This window comes from Gallus gallus, chromosome 5, assembly GCF_016699485.2.
Source record: "Gallus gallus isolate bGalGal1 chromosome 5, bGalGal1.mat.broiler.GRCg7b, whole genome shotgun sequence".
In the NCBI taxonomy this organism is placed as follows: Eukaryota; Metazoa; Chordata; class Aves; order Galliformes; family Phasianidae; genus Gallus; species Gallus gallus.
Window position 1 is genome coordinate 25,124,598 of NC_052536.1, and position 23,430 is coordinate 25,148,027.

At 38.5% G+C, this 23,430-nt stretch overlaps 1 protein-coding gene across 2 annotated transcripts; it reads right to left on the minus strand.

Annotated features, from left to right (window-relative positions):
• Positions 1–924: 924 nt before the first annotated feature.
• TMEM87B (transmembrane protein 87B) lies at positions 925–23,414 on the minus strand. 2 transcript variants are annotated; one of them, XM_421155.8, is made up of 20 exons: positions 23,266–23,414; positions 22,472–22,532; positions 18,886–18,983; positions 17,917–18,033; positions 16,259–16,312; positions 16,114–16,170; positions 14,243–14,393; positions 13,487–13,548; positions 12,262–12,445; positions 11,301–11,400; positions 10,586–10,679; positions 9,294–9,362; positions 8,943–9,051; positions 7,770–7,828; positions 7,402–7,505; positions 6,976–7,049; positions 5,566–5,627; positions 4,927–4,982; positions 3,605–3,635; positions 925–2,779 (listed from the first exon to the last, which is right to left on the minus strand). In XM_421155.8, the coding sequence occupies exons 1-20, from the start codon at positions 23,395–23,397 to the stop codon at positions 2,738–2,740; spliced, it is 1,716 nt and encodes a 571-aa protein (XP_421155.5). In that variant the 5' UTR covers positions 23,398–23,414; the 3' UTR covers positions 925–2,737. The 2 variants fall into 2 exon arrangements, with proteins under 2 accessions (XP_421155.5, XP_004941707.4); XM_004941650.5 differs by lacking the exon at positions 9,294–9,362 and adding an exon at positions 9,929–10,000.
• Positions 23,415–23,430: the final 16 nt, after the last annotated feature.

The following is a 23,430-nucleotide window of genomic DNA, read 5'->3' on the forward strand; positions in this document are numbered from 1 at the left end:
ACCATTCTAGTCACTAAAAACATCTGTAGATATCAGACCTAAGAATAGAGATTTTTCCCTCCTGTTCACTTGCTCAAGCCTTCAGAGTAGCTTGTACAGTTAAGGTTACAGTATGTTTCAAAAGAATGTGTCTGTATTTTACTTCAGTTTTTCCTGTCATGAAAGTTAACAATCCTGCAGGATTTCTGGTTTTATCCATTTGTACTTCGGGAACAAATCTCTGAAAAAATATGGTCTTAAGACCACAAACAAGTCACAGCATGAGCCTGCTGCGTGTGCAGATGCAGATGTAACCTCCAAGGATATATAAGTTCTGCCAAACAGAAGAGCTACCTAGGAAAGCAAGAAGCTATAACCAGGATGTTTAATGCAATAAGCCACCTACAGAGTTCAGAGCAACTCCCAGTATTGTGGAAGATACCAACAAGGGACAGAAAGGAAGAAGGAAGAAGACAGGCCAAGCCTAATGCAACTGTAGGCTTCAAGTATCAGAAAACAGCTGTATTTATTTTGTTTTTTAGATTATTAATCGAGGACTAGCATCAGGGAAACTGTTCAGGTCTTTCGTTTTTGTTCAGAAATGTGTGAGTTGCCCTATGATAGCTTTTCAACAAACAAGTTGATAAGACAAGCTTAATGAGAAAATAAAAAAAAAGAAACCTAATGGGAAAAAAACCATTGTAAATACAATGCCACAAAGAGTTATGCAAGGAAGATTTGTGAAGACATTAATACTACTTATTCTCTCATGTGAGAGAGAAAAGTAGAAGGAAACCATGCAAGCCTTTCTACTCTTAGCCTAACTTTTATTAAATTGTATATACAAACTTCTTTTGTGCTTCCAATAGAGAACATATTTCCTTATTTGTCTTAAGAAAAAAAAAAAAAAACCACCCCAAAACAATAGGACTTGGGAAAAAAGCATTAAATAGTTCCACATAGCTTTATTTCACAAAATTTCTTCTCCCCAAAAGGGCATGGAGGTCATGTTTGTTTCATTTTTTAATCAATTAAGCATAGCAAATTAGAAGTTGAAGTGTTTTCTAATTAAAGACTCTACAGCATCTACCTGTGGCCTACAAGGGCTGGAAGAAGTACGCCACAACAAATCTTGCAGAAGCAGAGTCAAGTGTAATAGCCCCACTTTTTTTCTCTGCCCATCTGCTCAGGGTTTGCTGCCTTCACAGCACAGCTGACAGAAGACACTATGCACTTGCACCTCAGCTACTCTACTGTAAAGTGCCATGAGCCAGCATAAGTTGCTGATGATGATGAACAAGAGCTAAACTATCAGACTTCACAGCTGAATGAAGTACAGGCGCACGTTCACTTCTGCTGACACAGCTATGAGCTAAGAACAAGAAAAGCTAACTCCCTAAGCCAGTACCCACAGAGGTGTGTTTAGCAGCTCCCCAGAAGTCTAGCTGTGCTGTGCTGACACTTACCTGGTAATCATCAGATGTAAAGAGTATGAATCCAAATTAAGAGCTTTTGTCATACAGTCTGTATTGGGCTTCCCCATGTAAGGTTTTGCATGCAAAGCTTTCACAACCAAGAACTGAGTATAAATAGAAAACTGTCAAAAAGCTCTTTTTCATTTGAAAAGGAGCAAAACAAGAAAAAAAAACCCATCAGTTGTATAGAAATTTTCTAGTTTGACTTAAATACAATGATCTTGGCTACAAGGATCAACTGGAACAGGAAAGCCCATCGTAAAATTGTTTACATGTGAAGCAATTCTAAACAGACACTGGAAACAAAAATATCCCAGCACTGTGTACGCCATCAAGGCCTCGTGGTGCAGCAGTGCCTGCACCCTCTAGGAAGCAATGCCATCTTCTCTTAGAAGAGTGCTGACTTCTTGGGGGGAGATGTGCAAGGAGGAAAGTTTTTTCTGAAATGTTTACTTAAATAGCTGCTTAACGTGAATAGTCAAGCAATTGTGGAACACTGCAGGAGTGTGTTTGGAGTTTGGTTGTTGGGGTTTTTTTTTTGGTATTTTTTTCTTTCCTTTTGAATTAAACCATGCAACACATGGAAGGTAGGGGCAAATAATTTTTCCAGGCAACCACCACATTGCCGGCAATGAGATGTGCCAACTTGCTAACAGCAAGTGTTAGCTCTACGCAACTGTTACCTATAGGTCAATGGCATTTAAAATAGAAAATCTTTCTTACACAGTGTTATGAATAAAATTGCACTTGATTTAAAACTCTTATCACTGTAACTTTTCCAAATATCTCCTTTCTGATATCTTAATTTTCTTCATTAATGGGAGCTCCTCTCTAGAACCTGACGGTATAAGCCCTTATCTTCCAGAAAATGGGTCTGTTGTTTCTTCAGTGCTTATTTCCTGCTGTTCCCACCCTCCACCAAAAAAAGGTAAAGGCAATTCACCTCTAAGTGTCAATTGTAACATTAAAATATAAACTCCTCAAGCAGACATTAGGAATTTTAGTTTCACAGATTAAATATTTGAAAAAAGTTACAGAAGGTGCTGGAATAGTACACATTTAAATTGCTTAAAAATCCAAACTTGCAGCAACTTCGCAATTTGAAAATTTCCAAAAGATTTATCAATGTCCTCGTGAAGTTCTTTCACAGCAAGACGCCCTCGTGACAATAAAGTGTCAAACTTCCAAGACTGAGATCAAGAAACAAATCAGCAGGATGTACTTGCTCCACCAAGCAACTTTAAAGGAGATGTCTCCAATTCCAATAGCAAAAACCTTCTCCTTCATTCCATTTTGGACCTTTCAAAGTGTGTAATCATTCTTTCCTGAAAAATAAGAAATTCCAATTCTGTCATTACCCCCAATAGATGTAAATTACTCAGAAGTAAGGTGATATGCTATGCATGTTCACAATACACACTCATATGCATTTCAACACAACTTACAGCAGATATACCACTACTTTTAGAATGAAAAGGTCACATCATTCACACATGACTGATGCACAGGCCCACACCACAATTTTCACTGTTGTGAAATCAGCTCTCCCTAAGTAGCTGATGGGTCATACTCTGCTTCTGCTCCACTCCAATTTCAAACATTTAATTTCTAGATATATTATAGTGCTTTTCAAATTCACTACAAGTTACAGTACTTAACAGTATCATAACGCTAAGAATATCTTTGCAACAAAATTTTACAAAAGCATTCATTACTCACAATGCTGATCAAAAATATTTTTCTCCAAAGTACCTAACTTGCTTTTCCACAGCATCACATCTCTCCCAAATCATTTAACAAAGAGGAAGTGAAACAGAGTAGAAAACCACAAGAAAATTGCATAGAGACACAGTCTACAGCAGGAAGAGCTTGTAATCCAAAAAACAATTGCTTTATGTTGAACTGTATTCTACAATATAAGTTCAATCATCCCTAAAACTATAAGCATTGCAGACCACAAATCTTTAAGACATAACTGCATTCTTACAAGCTGTATCACGGTTCTGTTTCTTATTCTCCCCCTTGTAGCATTTTACTACTGCACTGGCAAGATCAGAGACTAGTTCTAATAAGCCAAGTCCTTAGCAGCTGACTCGTGACTCTTTAGGTATGTCAGAAGACTGTTTTGTACTAAAGATATGTTCACTGACCTCATCCGAATCCAGAAGAGCTGGAAGAGCACTGCAGGGGGAAAAAAAAAATAGTTAAGAAAACTGATGCCCCTACTGAGAGCACATATTGAAAACTGTTTTCAGCCTTACCTTGTACCTTACGCTTTTTAGGACAAAAAAAGAGCATTGATGAAGATAGACCTTCCAGTTAAATACATAAAAATTAGAGGAAGATACAAAGAGGAGGAAGAGCCAAAGTAGTAATCTCTCAATGACCTTCACAGCTTGAACACTATTTTGTACTCTGCTTCAGACTTCTCTGAACAATTTTCATGTTGCAAGGAAATAAGCTGCGTTCACAGCATCTTAGCAGTCTGACTGCAACCACAAAAAGAGGTGTTTTGTAAATACAGAAACAGCGCTAAGCCATACTTAAAACATTTAGAATATGGGACTATGCTGTAGAAAAGAAAAAATATTCCTATAAAACCACACAAGTTACACTGGTATCATAGCCTTTTTCAGCCACAACAGACCTTCCACCTATGTGCTGGGACCTCAACTCCTCACAAGCCTGATCAACGTACTTCCAGGGACAGAAAGCCCTGCTGCAGACCACCTCAGCGTGACCCTTTCTAGCTTATACCAGCCTAGTACTAAGGAAACCTACAGTTTTTCAAATAGATAATTGCTTGACCCAGAAAAAAAATGAATTCAATTGAGAAAACGTACTTTTTTCTCCTCTTGAAGCTTCACTTGATTTCTTGTCTTTTAAATGACTCCAAGCAGAGCTTTGTTCTTAAATCTAAAGAGTCTGCCAAAATTTACCATTCAAATGCGTGAATGCAAAGAATCAGTGAACTCGCTATGAAAAATTTAGATACAAATACTGACCTTCTTAGAATGTAAGAACTGGCATTAAAAGCAGAAAACATATGGACTGTGTCTACAGCTGACTAAATTGCATAAAAATGACTCAATATTCCAAAAACGTACAGAAATAAATGAAATTACTCAGTGATTTACATCCAGCAAGATGCTTGAACAGAAAGAGGGTGCTTGGCTGTTCTTTGCTTTCTGAATTTATGTTCTTAATTTTTAAATTCAGTGAAGTGTAAATAAATCAGCTTATGTTTTCACAGAGATAGCGTTCCGTAAGTTAGCACGTATTCAAGCAGCATAAATCATAAGTCTGAGAAACTGTATAGCCATGTGGAAGACTGTTAAAAAGACAGGAGGCCAATTCCAGGCTCACTTCAGTATCTGTTTATGTAAGTGCAGCATGCAAGTTATAGGAACAAAAACTACATTAGAGTGCATTAGGAGCCCACTTCTATTGTGACTACAAAAAAAATACTCACACATCAGTCACAGAAGAAGGAACATTCTCCTCTACCCACTTCAGGTCATCCTCCTGCTACAAGTACAGAAATTAAATGGAAAACAAGTCACTTTTCCCAAAATGGTATATTTTTCTTCACAGCCTACTTGAAAAAAACATTAGAAGTGATTTCCAAATTACAGAAACAATATTCCAACAGGAAAAAAGAAAAACCTATGACTTATTAACAATTTAAGATTCTGTAGTAACTCTGTAATTATTTAATGCTTACTAAGCAAAGCAGTCACTCATGACAGACTGTTTGCACTATACACATCACCCATAATGAATCACATATCTCAAAATTTAAAAATTTAGCCTGACAAACTTGTTAGAATAATGTATTATTCTTTATCGTAATATAGCATTACACAGTTCTATCTATACTGGATTGTGCAAGCATTCCTAAAGAACAGACTGAATTCTGAAGTCTCCATTGGCAGACTTCCTTTTCAGAAGCACTGTATACATATGATACTTTGACACACTCCCACTCTGAACCAAACCAGGAAACTCACATTTACAGGCTGATAGCTTTGCATACTGTGAACTACTACTGGGAGGTAGACAAAGAAAAGGGACAGATCTATACTCTTTCAGGTAATGAGGATATACTTACAGCTTTATTTGCTTTTACATTCCCATTTGGTTCTTGCTTTGTACTTCTCATTTTCATTCCCTCTGAAAACAAAAGGGGGAAAAAAAGACTGTGATAACCAAGGACCTGACGCCTGACAGGTGAAATACCTATTTGTCCTGAATTTTGCAATTTTATCTAGGAAATATCAATTTCTATTGTTTTTCTCTAAACCATACATAAACAGTGCAAGGATCAAAAGATATGGCTGCTCAGAGAAGCTGTGCAGGCTCCCTCCTTGGCAATCTTCAAAAGCTGTCTGTATGTGGCCCTACCTCCCCCCTTAGGCAGGCTGTTTGGACAGGATGATCTCTAGATGTCCCTTCCAGCCTCAGCCATTCTGCAATTTATGCAACTCCCCAAATTTGTTTTACCTCTTGACTGCTGACCAGCCTTGTTTAAGAGCTGAGAAGCAACATGCATCTCCCAGCCTGCCAAACAGCCAATACAGATGATTTGGCAAATGCACCTAGGAGATAATACATACTTTCTCAGCTGCTAAGTCAGTTACATAGCTCTGATATATCCCAGCAGCAGTATGTATAACACCTGTCCTTTTTACAAAGCTTACAAATAGTTTTGCTTGAAGGACAACAGACGTAGTATGGAAATTTCAAGCAGAGGTTATTACAGTTGGAGTGAGAGAAAGGTGCCACCTAGTGCTATAAAGCAGGACTGCTTCGAGGCCCATCCGTATGCTTACTGTGGACATTTCCATGTTTATAGTGGACAAGGAGGAACAGTTTGAAACTAAAAGAGACTTAAATTAGATGTCAAGCAGAAATTCTTTACTCAGAGGGTGGTGAGGCACTCTCACTTCCAGAGAATTTGTGGCTCTCCCATCCCTGGAGGCATTCAAGGCCAGGTTGGACGGGGCCCTGAGCAGCCTGATTTAGCAGGCATCAACTCTACCCATGGCAGGGGTGTTGCAACTGGATGGTCTTTAAGGTTCCTTCCAACCCAAGCCATTCTATGGTTCTATCATGATTTCTGCAGTTTAGAGAACAGATAATAACTAGAATCATGCAAACAGACTGTAAGAGGAACTACAAACTAACCCACTGACTAGCAACAATATTTGAGAGATCTCTGTCATCATAGCCAAATGCAAACAGACTTTGCTCATATTAAAAAAAAAAAATAAAAAATCCAGTGGATATGGTAAAACAACCACAACAGCAGCAGTGTGCTCAATGTCATCTGAAAACACCAGGATTAACAGGCAGTGCAGATGCAAAATATAAAGCCATTGATCTTCCGCAACAGGCAATTGCATCCTCCACCTCCACAGCAGTAACGAACTTTATTTTCATTTCTTATCCCCCTGAGAGAAAGACTTCTCTCCCCAGACATCTCCAACACAAATCAGGTGGAAAGAAATTTTGCTCTTACCAAAGCTTTCCTTTAACATTGGCTCTTTCTGCTCATCATCCTCCTCCTCCTCAGACAGCGGTGAGAAAGCGAACCTTTAGGAAGGAAAGAAGGATAACTTAGAAGAGCGTGTATTGCCATCTAAGAGTTATTACCCCAACATTAACATCTCTTCATTATTCTGTATAGCATATTGTTTTGAAGACCTATGTTAAACTATATAAACAAGAGTTCAAGCAACTTCTTTTCAAATAAGTTCAACACCAGGAACAGACTGAATTTTAACTATGTGACTTCTCACATCTACTTCTGCATATGCTGCTTAGTATCCTACGTTAGTATGCTATGGATCAGTATACTGCAACTAAAATCACCCAACAGGACTACTTTGGATAAACAAGTACACCCCAAAACAGTATTTATAGAAAGAGAGAAGAAAAGCTGAACCTTTGGTTGTTAGCAGAAGGTCTCCACAGAATCATTATGACAAAAAGGATCATTGAGAACAGTAAGCGCCAGATAGCATCATCCACCCATAGCTCCTGCCAGTCCTGTCAAGGAAAACAGAAGCACAAACAGAAGGTGTTGGGAAGGAAGTCCATGTTTTCAGTTCTTTCCAAAGATGCATTACAGACATGTGTCAAAGAGGCTCACTTGCTACAACAGTGACAATTTTACCATATGGTTACTACTCTAGATATAATCCACAGAAAAAAAAAATCTGTTCCAGAATCCTCAATCTCACCTCTCTGACTGACAAATTTAAGCTTTTCAAACAGGGTACCAACCACAGAAAGCATTCAATATAAACTCACCGACTGACAGTCCACCAGCCTGAACTTCATGGTAGTCCAGATAATAAATACAATGGATGCTGCAAGATTAAAACAAACAAACTGCTTATTACTACAAAATATGCTACTGTTTGTATATTACTAACAGGATTGTGTTTACCAAATGAAGGGTGAAGACTTAAATAGGGAAATTCTTGGGAAGTAAACTATAAGTTTCAGAAAACATGAGACTGACTTACTGAAACTTACCTTACAATGAAGTTTAGGCACAGCTGAAGACACAAGGCTTAAGCCAAGGATTCACTATTTAACCAGAATCCTCATCCCTATTTACTATTCTCACGTTCCTTTCATCTGCTTTCCATACAGTACTTTCATTACTGGCTGACAAACAAGCTACCTTGCAGTAACTGAACCATCTGATCTGTTTGAATACCAAAACATTCAGATCTTGACACATAAGACTCCCAGTGCTCACACTAAGCTCACAACAGTTTTAGAGGTGACACTTCCCTCCACGCAGGAGACTGATGATGACTGAGAACCAGACGCTGCAAGGAACTTAATGAGAGCTGGCAATTAAATGAACGTACTGCTTTGTTGCTTATGTGAAATAAATAAATAAATAAATATACACACACACTGGTTAGAAGCTTTCTTGTTCATTGTATGGATGTCATTTCCGAATACATGAAAGAAGCCAAGCACCTGGCAGCACTAAGATAAACTCCTGGAGTTCAGATATCACTACTATAGAGAGAATCTCAACCTTTAGTCTTTCAGAATACAGGTAGGACATTGGGTTACAATCCTAAGAACACTGCTGTTTCAAGAGTCACTCTGGTCTTCAGCTAAGGAGGAAGAAACACTAAAGAAATGATCACAGATGATCAATGCACAGCCAGGGGAAAAAAAAAAAAAACAACTTCCAAGCATAGTTATTATTAAGAGGATCAAAAGCACTCCAGTAGAGAAGCTCTTACTAATTTCCTGACTAATGATCCACTGCCCCTGAAGCATCAATGTAACATTTGACAGAGACTTACTAGAAACAGGTCAAGTGATAGAAACGACAAGTATTTTGTTACATTTACAGAATGCTTACTAAATTCAATATCTGCTTTAGTGAGCAAATCAAATTCTACAGTCAAAACAGCTAACACTCTTATTTGATTCACATAATTTTCTGCTTACCTGCTACTGCCAAGATGAGTGTGTTGGTGAAGTGCCGATACAAAGAGAGTTTCACAACATTCCTTCGAAGTTTTAGCAGTTTCATTGTTTGAGTCAAGCTGATGAATATGTAGAGAAAGTCAAGGAAAGTCTCTGAGAGGACAAGGTGGACCCAAACTTAAGAGAACACAGGTTTTATGAACAACAGCCCCCAACCAGACACACACCCATGAACGCAGCCCTCTAAAACACAGACGAGACACACAGCAGAACAGGTCATCCTATGGCAGCAGTACCAAACGCTCCCTGAAAAAAAAAAAAACCTATTTCAAAGAAAACACACCCCCCACTAAGTAAAATAGTGAAGGATATCCACCAGCACAGGGCAGTATCTAGGAAAGCCAGGGGAATAAAAGCCAAGGAGGCAAGATCATTCTGGGCCTGGAGACAAAGAGAGAGCCAGTAAGAACAAACTGAAAAGGAAACAAGGTGCAGGAGCAAGGAGTGTCAGGCTATGTTACGAGAAACCACAGACACTTCACCACAATGCTTCTGAGTTTTACTACAGAAACAAGTGTTTGAACAAGGTGTTCAATTCAATGCACAGAGGGGTTTATAAAGGACAAAAGCAAACTACAGCACACTGCCAGTTCTCAACTCTACATTAGCAAGGCAAGAAGTAGTTTTCCAGATTAAGTCTATTGAGCAGCATTAACAAGAGCCTTTGTTAAGATTACTGCTGCAAAGATTTAGTCTGGCCACTTCTGTTACAGAAAGTCAGCCATCAGCTTGTTAGAAATACAGTAATTAAATCCTCTACACTACTTATGGAAGAACTCAATGCTCACTTAGGTTTGACTGAAAATTGCAAAAGTTGCCTTTTGAGTATACAAGAAACTAAGAAAGTCCTAAATAGCAAAAGCAAGTCATTTTTTACTGCTTCTAAAGTATTAGATGAACAGTTCCGTGAACAAGCTTGTAACTTTCTACAGTTTATGAAAGGATATCCACAAAATAATACAGGCATCAATCATGGACAGGGCCAAGTTTGCTATCAGAGCCACAGTGTCATAGAAAAACTGAAAAAGTACCAAATATATAACATGTTAAATATCTTGTCCCAAGACACTAACGGTGAACAATAACAGAAATTTACACTCTAATACGTACTTCCAGAATGAAGCAAGTAGCAGCACAACTCACAAACACTTCCCCACGTACAGCCTCAAATATAAAATGTTGGTTTGTTTATTGCTGGTTTTTCTTGGTTTTGTTGTTGTTGTTTTTAATTTTTTTCTTTTTCAAATAAAAAACTAAGAAAAACAACATTCATAGCCAGGTGAATCACCTTTAGGTCTGGAACTGGCCCTACATCCTGAAATTCCTACCTGATCTGAAGTCACAACAGCATCTGGAACCTGCCTAATCACTAAATTAGGAGAACTATTTCAAAATACACAATTACATCCAGATGCATAAAGCAGGCCACAAGTTTAAAACAGTTCTCAATAAATCACTTCCACAATTCCAGACTTTAACCACTTGTCTTTTTTCCCTTCTTTTGGGGATTCTTTTTGAGAATCTCTGGGATTCTCCCTTGGCACTTAATTTTAAGACAGTAGAACCTGTAGCATGTAAGAAAACTTCAAGCAGCAATTACTGACCCCTGTGACTCTAAGAACACCTTCCATGCCAGAAAATAATAGATAAAGGGCTCCAGCCATAACTACTTTGTGAAGAGTAACTCCAAGACGAGGTCTGTAAAAAAAACAAAGTGAAGTTAATCGTTAGTGCGGGAGAAGAATGAAGTCACATCAACTTGAGTTCAGCATAAGGCAAGAGGCACGCAAATAAAAGCTTCTTGTGACGAGTCATTCCTAGATCTTTGGAATCATTTTATTATGGTGTTCCTATGCTTACCACTTTTCTTTTGTCTTTTGGCCTGATGTGGCTAAGGAAGAGATCAGTAACAGTTAACCCGCTTGGCATTTTATTACCACTTCAAGAAGTCCCAGGCCCCATCTTCTTTTGCAGTTCCCTCAACGTACTCCAACTTGACAGAAGATCCCAATGCAACACAACATTGTTTTACCATGTAATACAGCTGCAGGCAGACAGATGAGCAGCAGAAGCCTCATAAAGCAGATCTCTGCTAGAGATTTATGAGCTCAGCAGTGACTCTCAGAACCCTACCCAACAGCAGTAAAAGCAAGAGGATGCAAAAAAGGAGTAATCACCACATAGAAGTATATGTCTCTGTTGACTAGTGAAGAAGACTGGAGCTTTACACCACTTAACTCAAGCATCTATCTTTTAAGTTGCAAAGCGCAGGGAAATTAATACTATCTTAAATTATTAGAAAAACAGATTTTTACTCACTTGACTATTCCATACCCCAGGCTGACTATGATGACCAGAGTTCGAGCCAGTGAACGTTTCACAGCAGAAAGCAGTTCTGCCAGTATTAGTGCTCCTTGAACTACCAAAAGCAAAGAAGGTAGGTCATAAAAAATAATTTATGTTTTATTGACTACTGCATATGATTGTAGTATAAGAGCAGACACTATTATTTGCAGCAAGTAGGCTATTAAAATTTATATTGTCTTTACTACCTATGTCTGGAGTAAGGTTTCAGAATACTTAAGTCTCTTAAAGTGAAAATTAAATCCAAATAAAGTGGAGAGTAAAGATCCATAATTTTTTTTCCCCCCCACAATATTAGCCTGGATGATCTTCCAAACAAGCCTACCAACAAAACCTCCTATACCGTGGATGTGACCAATTAAAAAAGTTACAATGAAGTAGTACTTAATTTCATTTATATGCTTCCATCCTACAACAGTGTCCCAAAGAGTTTTTTTGAAAGAAATTTTCTTGTGGAAATCTCTTGAGCTTATTAATGATCAAAAACACAAGAGATTGGCTGAAAGCCAAAGGTTATTGGCAATGGTGTCACAATAAACAAGCAATTGAAAGTCTCTTTCCAAGGCTAACTGTAAGAGGTGAATTACAAGCTACACTTAAGTCCTGTTTCAAATCTCAAGTGAGTGATACAGTGAATACTTAAAGAATCTAGCATTCTAAATTCCTAAAACACTACACTCAGAAATTTTAGACACAGCATTTTAGTTTTATAAGAGCACAGGCTGTCACAAGAGATCATAAAAAGCATTTACAGTATATTAAAATACACACAGAAACTCTGTTCCACGTTCTTCGTTTTGAGGCAATCCTCAAGTAATCATGTAGTTAAAATTCATCTGTAACCCCAATTTAGTATATGTTAACATAACTAGTGCTGTGCCCATCAATGAAAGTGCAAGTTGCAATTGTCACTCACCAGATTCCCCTGTATAGCGGATGTTCTGGAACTCTGCATAGAAAACTGCTTTCTCAAGCATTCCCAGGAAGATAACAGCACCAATCCAGAACTGAATCCTCAGGAGATCCCTCCAGTAACAGGCTGACCATGCAAGCCACAGAACTCCGAAGAATACGTACACAATACACATCACCATGAAAAACTATTATACAAAGAGAAGCAAGAAGCAGTACACTTAGATGAAAGAAAAATAAAAACTGAAGAGTCATACACGTAAATTCAAACATTCCATTGCAGAAAAAGCATGGAAGTTAGCTACACGATCCTTTAAAACTTCCACAAACTGAAAATGACTCTTAGAACAGTTTTCGGATCCTTAAAGGTTTTCATGCCCAAGCATCCACACTGCTCAGATGTTAAGGACCTAAACATGCCAGCTGGCATTCAGATGTTCCATTACAGAAACAAGTAGACAGAGACCTTTTTCTGGACCTGCCACATGGGGATATTCACACCTATGAATTACAAGTCATCAGAACAGCTGGAAGCTTCTTACTTAAGGAGCAAGTAAAACACTTTTCAGAAACACCATGATGTGATGTCTTCCTATTTACAGGTTACTCTTGCCAATAAAGACAGGCTAGGTATCTTACTTCTTATTGATCCCCAGCTAAAGTCTGCCTACGCTAGGTAAGTTCTTTTATTTTCTAAGCCTCCTTGACAGAAGCAACTATCGATCAAGTCAGCAAACCCTTTGAACAAAAGGGGAATTCGCTCTTTGTAGTTCAATTATGCTTTCACTGTTAAGCAGTATTGAGGGCCTCCCCATGGTGTGGAGAAAACAGCTGGTGAAAGAAGGAAGATGAGACTATAAGAGAACAAAGCAGTGACAAATGAAACAGTAGCTGTAAACAAAACAACAGAATAGTGAATTTCCTAAGATATGAACTAAGGAAAAAAACAAGACTGCCAGTAAAATTGCTCAATTTAATGGTACTGATACCTTCTGGAACTACAAAAACTGACAGTCATCAAGTCAAACAATCCATAGGCAGACATTAACAGCATATGCAAATATCTGAAATCTACGTCTGTTTTCCCTACCCCATATGTACTACAAGAAAAACTTCTCACAAATCAGTACTTCAAAGCCACAGGCTTTGTCACCCTTAAGCATGGAAAGAGAGCATTTAGCAGAGACTCACATCCACTGACAACTTGATAGAAAAACTGTTTTACTTACAATCATCAGAGGATAGTCTGCAAGTGATAGATACTCATATGGCCCCTTGAGTTCTACTGTCACTGTCAAAAAATAATACAATAACCAATTTAAGCAGGAAGCAAATGTGGGAAGCCAGGTTATAAGGTACTTAACTGATTTTTACTCAAGCATAAAGAAATTCCACATCTTCACATGAAAGAAATCTTTAAATTTAACTTCACTTTGGAATTAAGTGCAAGACTTGTAACATATTCAACTAATTGAATTATATTAAAGCAATTAAAATTATATGCTTTGTGACCAAGTAATTTGCAGTAGCACTTCAAGTTACAGTACTTTGTGCTGTGGATTAGTGTATAACAGTAAAGTTTGAAAACACAGGTACTATCCTTTTAAGTGGATTTTAAATCTTCTCTAAAATATGGATAATTATATTTTACCTATCAGTATTATGGATAATATAATTTCAAAATGACAACTATGACCTTTATGTTCTACATGATCTGAGCTTATTAATGTAAATCACTGTATTGGTCTAATCATTTAAAAAAAAAAAAACAACCTCAAAATTGAACTGCTTGGGTATTTTCTCTACCTCCATCATAAAGCTGATAGATCAACAGCCTTAAGATCATCAAACCACAAGCAATCACATATTATCTTAAGATGAGTTGTAGCAGGTGCTATGTACATCTATGTGAAGTCAAAGGCAGCAGAAAACCAGTCAGAACGGTATACATAAAAAAAAGCAGTATCTATTTTTAGCTGTCTTACTTGTAAAGAGCTTTTCTTTAGGGTTTGAGGCAGGTGTTGTTTTCTCCATTCTTTTAACTTTGTTAGCAGAATCTTTTAGAGCTGTAACTCCAATTTGCACAATAAATATATATGGCCCATCTCTCCAAGTTTTAATAACAGCGTTCATTGCCTGAAAATAAAATGTCTGCATGTAAATAGCATATGAAAAATGAAGTGGTACATGAAATAGGCAAAAGTATGCTCTCCATACATGGCTGCTATCTTCCATAAAAAAATAAAGTTCATCTGTTCGTGGTCCTAAAGCCTATTAAGAAATATTTGATGTGTATTCTTTTTTTTTTTAATTTATTTACGAGACATATCTTAAAAGTCTGAAATTTGCCTACATTTGAATCCAGAAGAATCAATTAAAGACTGAAGAGGTGATCAGGGCTTACTTAGAGATTGTATACTGTCTTACTGCAAGAGTGATCTCAACGGTACGGCAAATATTACAAAGAATTCAACAAAGCTGATATTCCTTGTTGTCAGTCTAGGAATACAGACTGTCAGCGATGCTTCTTGACTCCTGAAAGCAAGTGTTTCACAACACGACACCTGCATACGACTTGGCTCTCTGATGAAGACTAAGTTTTACAGTGTAAGATAAAAGGGGTAGCTGAAGAGAATAAAAATAAATTCCTATTAGTCATTTCCTCTGGAAACTACTACTGCCTCTGAAACAGCTCTCATATCTCTAAGAACCAAATACTGCTAGTAAACTAAGAGCGAGGAAGCTTGCCCAGATTGAGTATTTGCACTGTAGGGAAATAAATAAATAAATAAAATCAGAGATTTGTTTTGAGTTCCAGTACACAAAACTTAGTTCCACAACTAAGGCAATTCCAGCCATATCAAAACCTGCAATTGTTCACCAGAAGCTCTGAGGTAAAAGACTGTGTACACATATGCTGCTTACAAGACCAAAGCAGACCTAGCACATGAGTTTTAATAATGGCATCTCCAAGAGGATTTCAGTATCAGAAGAAAAGCATGGACTTAAGAGTCCTGACTATAAGACCTAAAGAAAACAGAATTTTATGCATCAAAAATGTTTATGCTAATATTGACTGAAGTCAAACTGCTTAGTTAAAAACACACCAAGCTTAAAATAAAATTGATTTTTCCTTTCAAATACATCCATCTTTTGCTGCACTGATTCCTCATTTCACAACCACACATTTACCTTGTAGCTACATGGCCTTCTTTATAGTATAAAGGAAACAAAACTTTTTTTTTCTGCTTTTTTTTCTTTTTTTTTTTTTTTGCATCCAGGAAATTCAGTGTGGAGTTATTTTGCTAACTGTTCCTGGTCAAGACTTGAACATAACACGTAATAAAAACACTAACAGATTTGAAACTCAAAAGAAATCATGAACCTTGTTACTTACAACATTTTAAAGGACTGAATAGGTCAAGATGAAAACAAATGTGATCTCTAAATATTAGTGATCTCTTACAGCACTGATCACTTTACCTTAAAGCTGATATATTTTGCATTCTATAGATTACTGTCTTAATTTTTTTGTTGTTGTTGTTATTCATACTATCATTTTGAATGGTTAAAGTTCTGTATTTCATACGAAATAATCATTATCAATACAGTTATGGCCAGTTTCCTCCCCCTCCCCCACAAATCTATTTTCAGACTAAAGCAAATGAAAGTCTCAAAAAGTCTCCCCCCACCTCCCATAGCCACCTGTCCCTGCAAAACAAAACAAACATACCACGCAACAAAAGTGTACTACCCCTGTAAACACCACTAGATAATTTCTAGCTCTTTTATAAAAGAATTACAAAAAATCCTACATCACTGGATTCCAAATTGCATTTGAATTCAAAACACATACAGTTTTATCTGCCACCATCGTGCGATTTCCTTCACTCCCTGTCTTATCTTTTGCGCCCTTAGAGAAAAACAGAAAATGGATAAGTCAGGATATCAAAATTCTTTCTTTTACTACTGTGCTCATTCGTTAGAAGGAAAAAACATACCTCTTGTTTCTCAGGTGAGAGAGGCTCGGGATGAACAAATTCTTTATAGAAAATCTGTAAGATGAAAAAAAAAGTACAGCATTTATAGGTATTGAATGTTAATATGGCATCACTACCAAAAAAGTAAACCTGATTTTAAGGAAGGATTATCTGAAACAGAGCAGCGTTGGAGAATTTTCATTCTTTTAATTAAATCAAACAACTGTCCATATCTGGAGTGAATTTTGAATACTTACATTAATATTTTCTCACTTGGGAATTGCTTCTCCCCTTCCCCTCTCATACAACAGGTCTGTATTTTTAGAGCTGGAACCATGGACGTGACAGCAGTGAAATTAATATTACTTCCCAAATATGCATCTGTTAGCTACCTCAGTTACTAAATGGCACTTGCAAGGACAGAAACAAGATTTGGGGATTTCTGCCTTGGTACGTGCAAAAAAAAAACTCCAGACAAATGTATGTCTATTATGCAGATAGGGATCCAGAACCTGCCAACTCTCTTGAACTCAAAACCTAGTGAAACTACCATATCAAAAGAAACAAAGCTGAATAACCAGAAAGGAGACATTTATGTCAAAGTTCAAAAATGAATACCTGGGAAGAACAACTTCTGTTAAAATTTCAGTAGACTTTGCAAAGGAATGGAAGGAAAAGTCACTTAAAGTTCTTAAAATTCCCAGCTTCATCAACATTCAGTTAAGATGCCTCAGTTCATATTACATAGATAAGCCCTCAACAGCTTTTCTATAAAACCATGGAAAAGTAGAACAAACACTTCTAATATTAATAAACCTAAAAAAGTAGGCAGTGTATATAGATATATATAAATATATATATATAAATATATATATATATCAAAAAACTCCTTTCAAGTCATCTTCACATATCAAAGGAGTTAGAGGTGTGCAAAACAAATCATTAAAAAACCTTTTCAAGTCACCTTTAGGCAAGAAAAAAAAACTAGATTCAATAACTGGGAGACAACTCCCAGTATTTTCTATTCACACCCTCTTGTCTAAATCAGGAGTGGTTCAATGAAGACACAACACCGCAGTTTGCTTTGAATCCTTAAGTACACCATAAAAAAAAACTAGACTGTTACGTTGACACCACCATTAATGTGATTGTACAGCTTCTGATGATATATAGCTGGCACAGAGCCTTTGTTTAAATATTACTTCACAAAGTTACATGGCATTGTCTCTCTTGTTTTTCCCATTTCATTCGTTTCAGCCACCATTTTGCTCCACTTTTTTTAATTTTAACCAATTATCCCAGTCCTCCACTGGGCCAAATTCAGCAGGAGATTCATTCTATTGCCAGAGACGTACATTGTTATTGATCTAGCAGTAAACTTCTGTAACTCAGCTCTTAGTGCTAAATGAAATACAGAACAGATAACCACAAGCAAAGAGAAGCACTCAACTTTAAAGTGTGGGTATTTTTTCTCAAGGTGGGCCACAAGTTGAACAGCAAGTCAAAAGTAAAGCAAGAATTAAGAAATCATTGCTGCAGTTTGGTTGTCATAAACAGACAGAATATAAATACTCCCCAACCTACAGCAATCCTCATGTGAGTGATCCTCATTTAACAGGATCTAATGTCATCTGTCTGTTGTACGATGGAATAGGGCAAACTAAAGTTTCTATCCATACCTGGGGCTTGAACAGCTCAGAGCAATTTGGAAAGAGAAGAGAAGATGTGGCATAGTATCCTGACCAACCCGGATGCTCTTCAGATGTAGTCCCAAAATAACTTTCTGCCTGTTCTTCCTGCCAAACAGAGAAGAGAATTTAAATTAGCATTCATTTTATCAAATGCCTCATCTGAGTAGGCAGCTGCAAGACCTGGAAAGCACCAAAACTTCTGCCTGAATAAACTCTTGAACAGAGTTTAATAGGCCAGAAGCCATCAAGGCCATCCAAAAAGGATACCGATACACGCACACACACACACACACACACAAAATCTGAGTAAGAATTAATACTCAATTAAAAAAAAAAAAAACTACTCCTGCAGTGGAGGTGAAGCAACCAGCATAAACTTAAGTCTATATGAATAAACTCCACATTATTATTAAGAGCTTAAATACCTCAGTACTGTGCTAGGGTAGTAGTTACAACTGTCGTCGTTGATATTTTAAGTAAACCAGGAAAATGCAATACAAACAGTACAAACCACAGCTGTGTTCTACATCTGAAACACACACTACGCATTTCATATAAATCACTACTACTTCTTATAATGTACATGTGAATAGAACAGAATTAAGACTAAACATGAAAATATTTTTTCCTACTGGCTGTCATTAAGCACTTTTGCAAATAATATTCTCATTTGACAGACAAGCTCACACACTTCAGTTTTGAGTTGATACACTTATTTCAACTTCTGGGTTTCAAAGAACTCTAACAAATACATCCACTTTACCCAAAAAACGTCATTAATCCCCAAAAGCTGAAGATTCATCTCTCTCCATCATCTGCTCACTGACGCAGAAGCTGCTTCTCTCTTTTAGGCCAATAGAGCAATGAGGATGTAAATAAGCAGTCTCCAACCCTCTCAGCCCCTGACCTGCTTACACCCAAAAAAATCATAGCCCACATTTTCCATGTAGTTCTTACCCCAAAGTTGAAGACTTCATTGTAGCAATCAGAATATCTTAAGTACCACGTAACATTGTAACCTTGGGAGGGATCACAAGACTTCTCGTTACCTTCAACTAAAAAGACAACAACATATAAGGCATCCTTTCCATGTAAATCTCCTTCCATTCTGTGCCAAACTACTGTAATTGAGTCTAAACACAAAAAGTACATCAACAGAAGAACATTACCCTCAAATAATCCACTACTGTTCAGTGAAAAAAACAGAAGCATACAAAAACCAGACTTCGACTGTAACATTACATTAATTCCATTAAAGAGCTGAAGATCATTTGGAATTTTTTTGGTCTTAAGACAACCAGGAATGTGCCAGCAAGAACAACAAGTAAACCAGACAACAGCAGCGACTCCAAATGATAACAGTACGTACAATTACTTCCCTTTCAAAGATATGTCTATGATTCTATATGTCAGTATGCAGTAGGTTAATACTATGGGCAATTTGCACAGATAATTTTAATATACAAATACTAAAACATACTAATACTATCACTGATACAATAGATAGAGAGGTAAAGCTTCGCAAGCCAACAACCATCCCCACATTAACTCACTGTCAAAGCTGCAATGCTCCCTGTAGTCAAAATATTATAACTTTCCATTTTAATATATTAAGAATAATAGACATGAATGATGAAAAGTAATACTTTATTTAATCAAGACAGATTTCATCATCATTCTTGTTTCTCAAATCTCATTCCCAAATTAAATCCTGGTGAAGAAAAATTGACATTCAGAAGGTAAACTTCACATGGAAGCAAAACCAGCAGCGATTACTCAGTCTCGGAAGCCATATAAATGATTATAATTGGGTTTTGCCAGTCAACAGATACCGAAACAAAATAAATGACAGCATGTTTCTTCTAGAGCTTGTGATGTAGTTGTCACCACAACTTCACAGTGAACATTATCTCAGACTACATATCCACAAATTTGTTACACATGCAGAACTTTCAGTGAATGTTTCCTCTACTGACCACAGCAGATGAAAAAGAAAAAGAAATTAAGAGACCTTGCCAAGGAATCCTAACTGACTGACCCAGCTTTAAGCCACGTGACTACTAAACCATGCCTATGTAGAGCTATAAACAGCTAGTTCCTAATGCTGAAGACAGAGGGAAAAAAAAAAAGAAAAAGAAAGAAAGAAAAGGAATGCAATCACTGAAAAATAAGTTTCCTTATGACGCGTTCTGGTATGCATGAAAACAAGGCATACATTCTCCTCACAGCCCTAGATGCTGCAGATGGCAAAACAAAGAATCTAAAAAGCAACAAACACTCACAATGGAGTGGGTATATGACAAGTTCTCAAGAGACAGATACCTTACTGATACAACCGATCAAGTGAGGAACACCTCAGAACTGTGCTACAAAGAAAATGAATGTCTTTTTCATCTATTAAGAACAGATAGAATTTCTGAAGATCTGCATTCAGCAGCAACACCAACTAAAAGCAAGACACGACACGACCAGAATAATGCACCAATCTAAGCAATCATCACAGGAATGCTGAAAAGGAAATACTCTTACAGAACAGAAAAGGCACCCATAGCATTTACAGAATTCAGCAACAAGGAAATTAAAGTCCCTTTGCCTTCAAGCAAAACGAGCAACATTTAACTCAAATGAACTCTTTATATTCATTTATAGATGAAGCGGGATTTCCCATATGATTCTAGTCAGGAAACCAGATGTCTTCAAGAATAGCACTTAAGAAAATGAACAGATAAAATAAATTTATTACAGACAATGCGATACAACTGTGGCAGTTTTCCCAGTGAGCAGTAGAAAGCAGAAGAAGTACTAGATACCAGCACACAGAATACATCACAACAAAAACCAGAACAACCCAAGGGAAAAGAGAAAAAGCAGGAGGAAGTACAGGTGCTAATCTAAGTTAATGTAAATCTTTTAAACACAGTGGTATGTAAAATAGATGTCTTCACCAGAGAACATGAAAGCTTTACCCCTGTTCAAAGGCTGACAGCATGTGATAGTTGCAGTCTACATCAGGAGCCAGGAGATTAAATTCTTACTGCCAGTTCTGCCACTAATCTGACTTGTAACAAATTCTTTTTTCTCAATTTCTTAGTTTCTTCCTTCTCCTGGTTATTTCAGCCGTACACCTCATGACTAGACTTACCACACACTTTGCTGTGTGAACTTAAACCTTACATGCAATATCGGTATGACTTCACTATTTCTAAACCCTACCAAACTTCAAGATGCTCTTCCGAAACACCATCCCTTTCCCCAGACTTGCCGTTATCTTCCTGAGAACTGTGAAATCCAGCATTTAAGCCATACCTAAGAAGTGGGAAAACTAATTCTGACCTGACGGATCTTCACTAATAACCACCTTTATACTAGCCTCCTATTTCAGATTCACCTGGGGTTACTTTGAGGCACTCTGATAAGCTCCCTTTGAAGCACTGTCCCAAGATGGGCAGGCATCTGAGATTAAACCTGAATAATCAATACAGTAAGTACTAAACATAACAAAGAAATACTCAATTTAATCAAGAATCACCAGTTATTAGTTCTACCGCCTTAATTTTTTCACTTATAAAAAGAATGAAATCATTGCAGTATGTCTTGAAGTGACAAAGGCACAGATTCCACTGACTGTTTCTGAAGTGACATTTCCTCATTTAATACAAATGCAAAAAGCCAATCACAGACACTGTATCTGTATAACTACTCTGTCAGCAGGTGGACAGTTTCAGCCTCTCATCACCGGTAAGAATTGGTGCAAACAACCCCTTAGAAGTGCACGGTAAAGATGTCACTCTTGCAAAGTCAGCCCCTTCCACAAGTCACCTACATCACCTAGTTTCCATCTCAGCACTGCCTTTGTGCTTACAGATCAAGGCTATTTGATAGAAACTCTCCTTAGGGCACTGATCTACGTAGTCTAAAGCCCTGTTCAGATCAGCAAAGAACAACAGAAAGAGCAAATGTGAAGGCTGCAAAGGTATTTTCTCTGTAGCTCACTCATACACTGCAATCCTTCAGGATCCTGTGATTTCCTACAGGAAAGCTCTGTCTCAATGTTTAATTTCACCCTCTTACCACTTCCAGAGTTTCAGGTCTCCCCTAAAACCTCACAAGCACAGGCAACAGTCACCCATCAGTGATTCTGCAATATAAACAGCCCCTCACCCAGTCAAGACTCAGACTATCTCCAACTGGAGCCATTTAGCACACCTCACACCACAATGCTCAGCACATCCCACATCTCATTACCTTCTACCTGAAATGAAATGGTACTCTCACTGCCCATCTCACCCTTTCCACCGCCTTGCCTGAACAGAACCATCCATTTCTGCTGTAGACAAAACAGATCACATCTTCAATGGCTTCAACACTTCTCAAACTCAATCAGATCAGAGCTGCAGCTTTCACCCAGTGACAGGAAACAAGCTGTCATTTCAACCAGTGCCATTAAACGCTTCACGGTCTTTTGGTACCAAAATGTGAAGTAGAGGCTATGTGAAACAGCGGAGTGAGAGCACACGCAGCATAAGCCCTCGGGACCACTTACATCTCAGGAAAATGGTGGTGTTGCTGAAGAGAATCTTCCCAAAGTTAAAGAACTTCTTCCCCTGGAAAGACAAAAAGAGAAGAGAATATCAGAGGGCTTCATGTCGTTTTCTACTCCGAGTTTTAAATCAATACTGAAATGGAAGTGAATGACAATCAGAAGCCAGTTGTACTGGATTTTCAAGTCATGCTTCACCACCCCCTCCCTCTGCTCTCAAAGATGGCTTGAGAGACTTTTCTGTCGTTGTCCTGCAGAACTCAACCAATTTCATCACCATTTATTGTATCGATTTGCATTTTCTTGCTGATAAGAAGGACTGGAGCTTATCCACCCTCGGAAACTTTCACTCTTAAAATCAACAGGGGCGTTCATCCCAACTCTTGTAATTTTGCTCCCATTCTCACAGGAAACACGCATTGCTCCCTTCTACGGCACGACAAACCGAGTTTAACGCAGTTTTCTCCGCGCAGTTTCACACAGAGAGCAGCACAGAAGCACGGAAAACCCCTCGCCTCCCGCTCAGCCCCGCCGGGCCCGGCTCTCCCCACGCCAGGCCCCAGCCGCGCCGCAGGGCCGCTGCCCCCAGTCCGGGCCCCTCGAGCGTCACGGAGCCGCTCTGTCCGGGCCGCCCGCACAGCCGCCTCCCTCTGCCCTGCGGTCACCGCCGACCGGGGCTGAATCCGGGCAGAAGGACCCCAGGTGGACCGCGGGCGGGAACGCCACGTTCCCCGACGCGCGAGCAGCGCACCCGGGGCCTCCCGTCCCCGCAGGCGGCCGGCTGTCCCCGCACTCACCATAGGTACCGGGACCCGCCATTTGGAGAGCTGCCCGGCGCCCGCCGCGCCCGCCAGCGCCAGCAACGCCAACAGCTTCAGCGGGACGGCCCCCGGCCGCCGCCACTCCCCGCACCGCGGCGCCGCCGCCATCCCGCCGCACGGAGGCCGTGGCCGCGCCTCTTC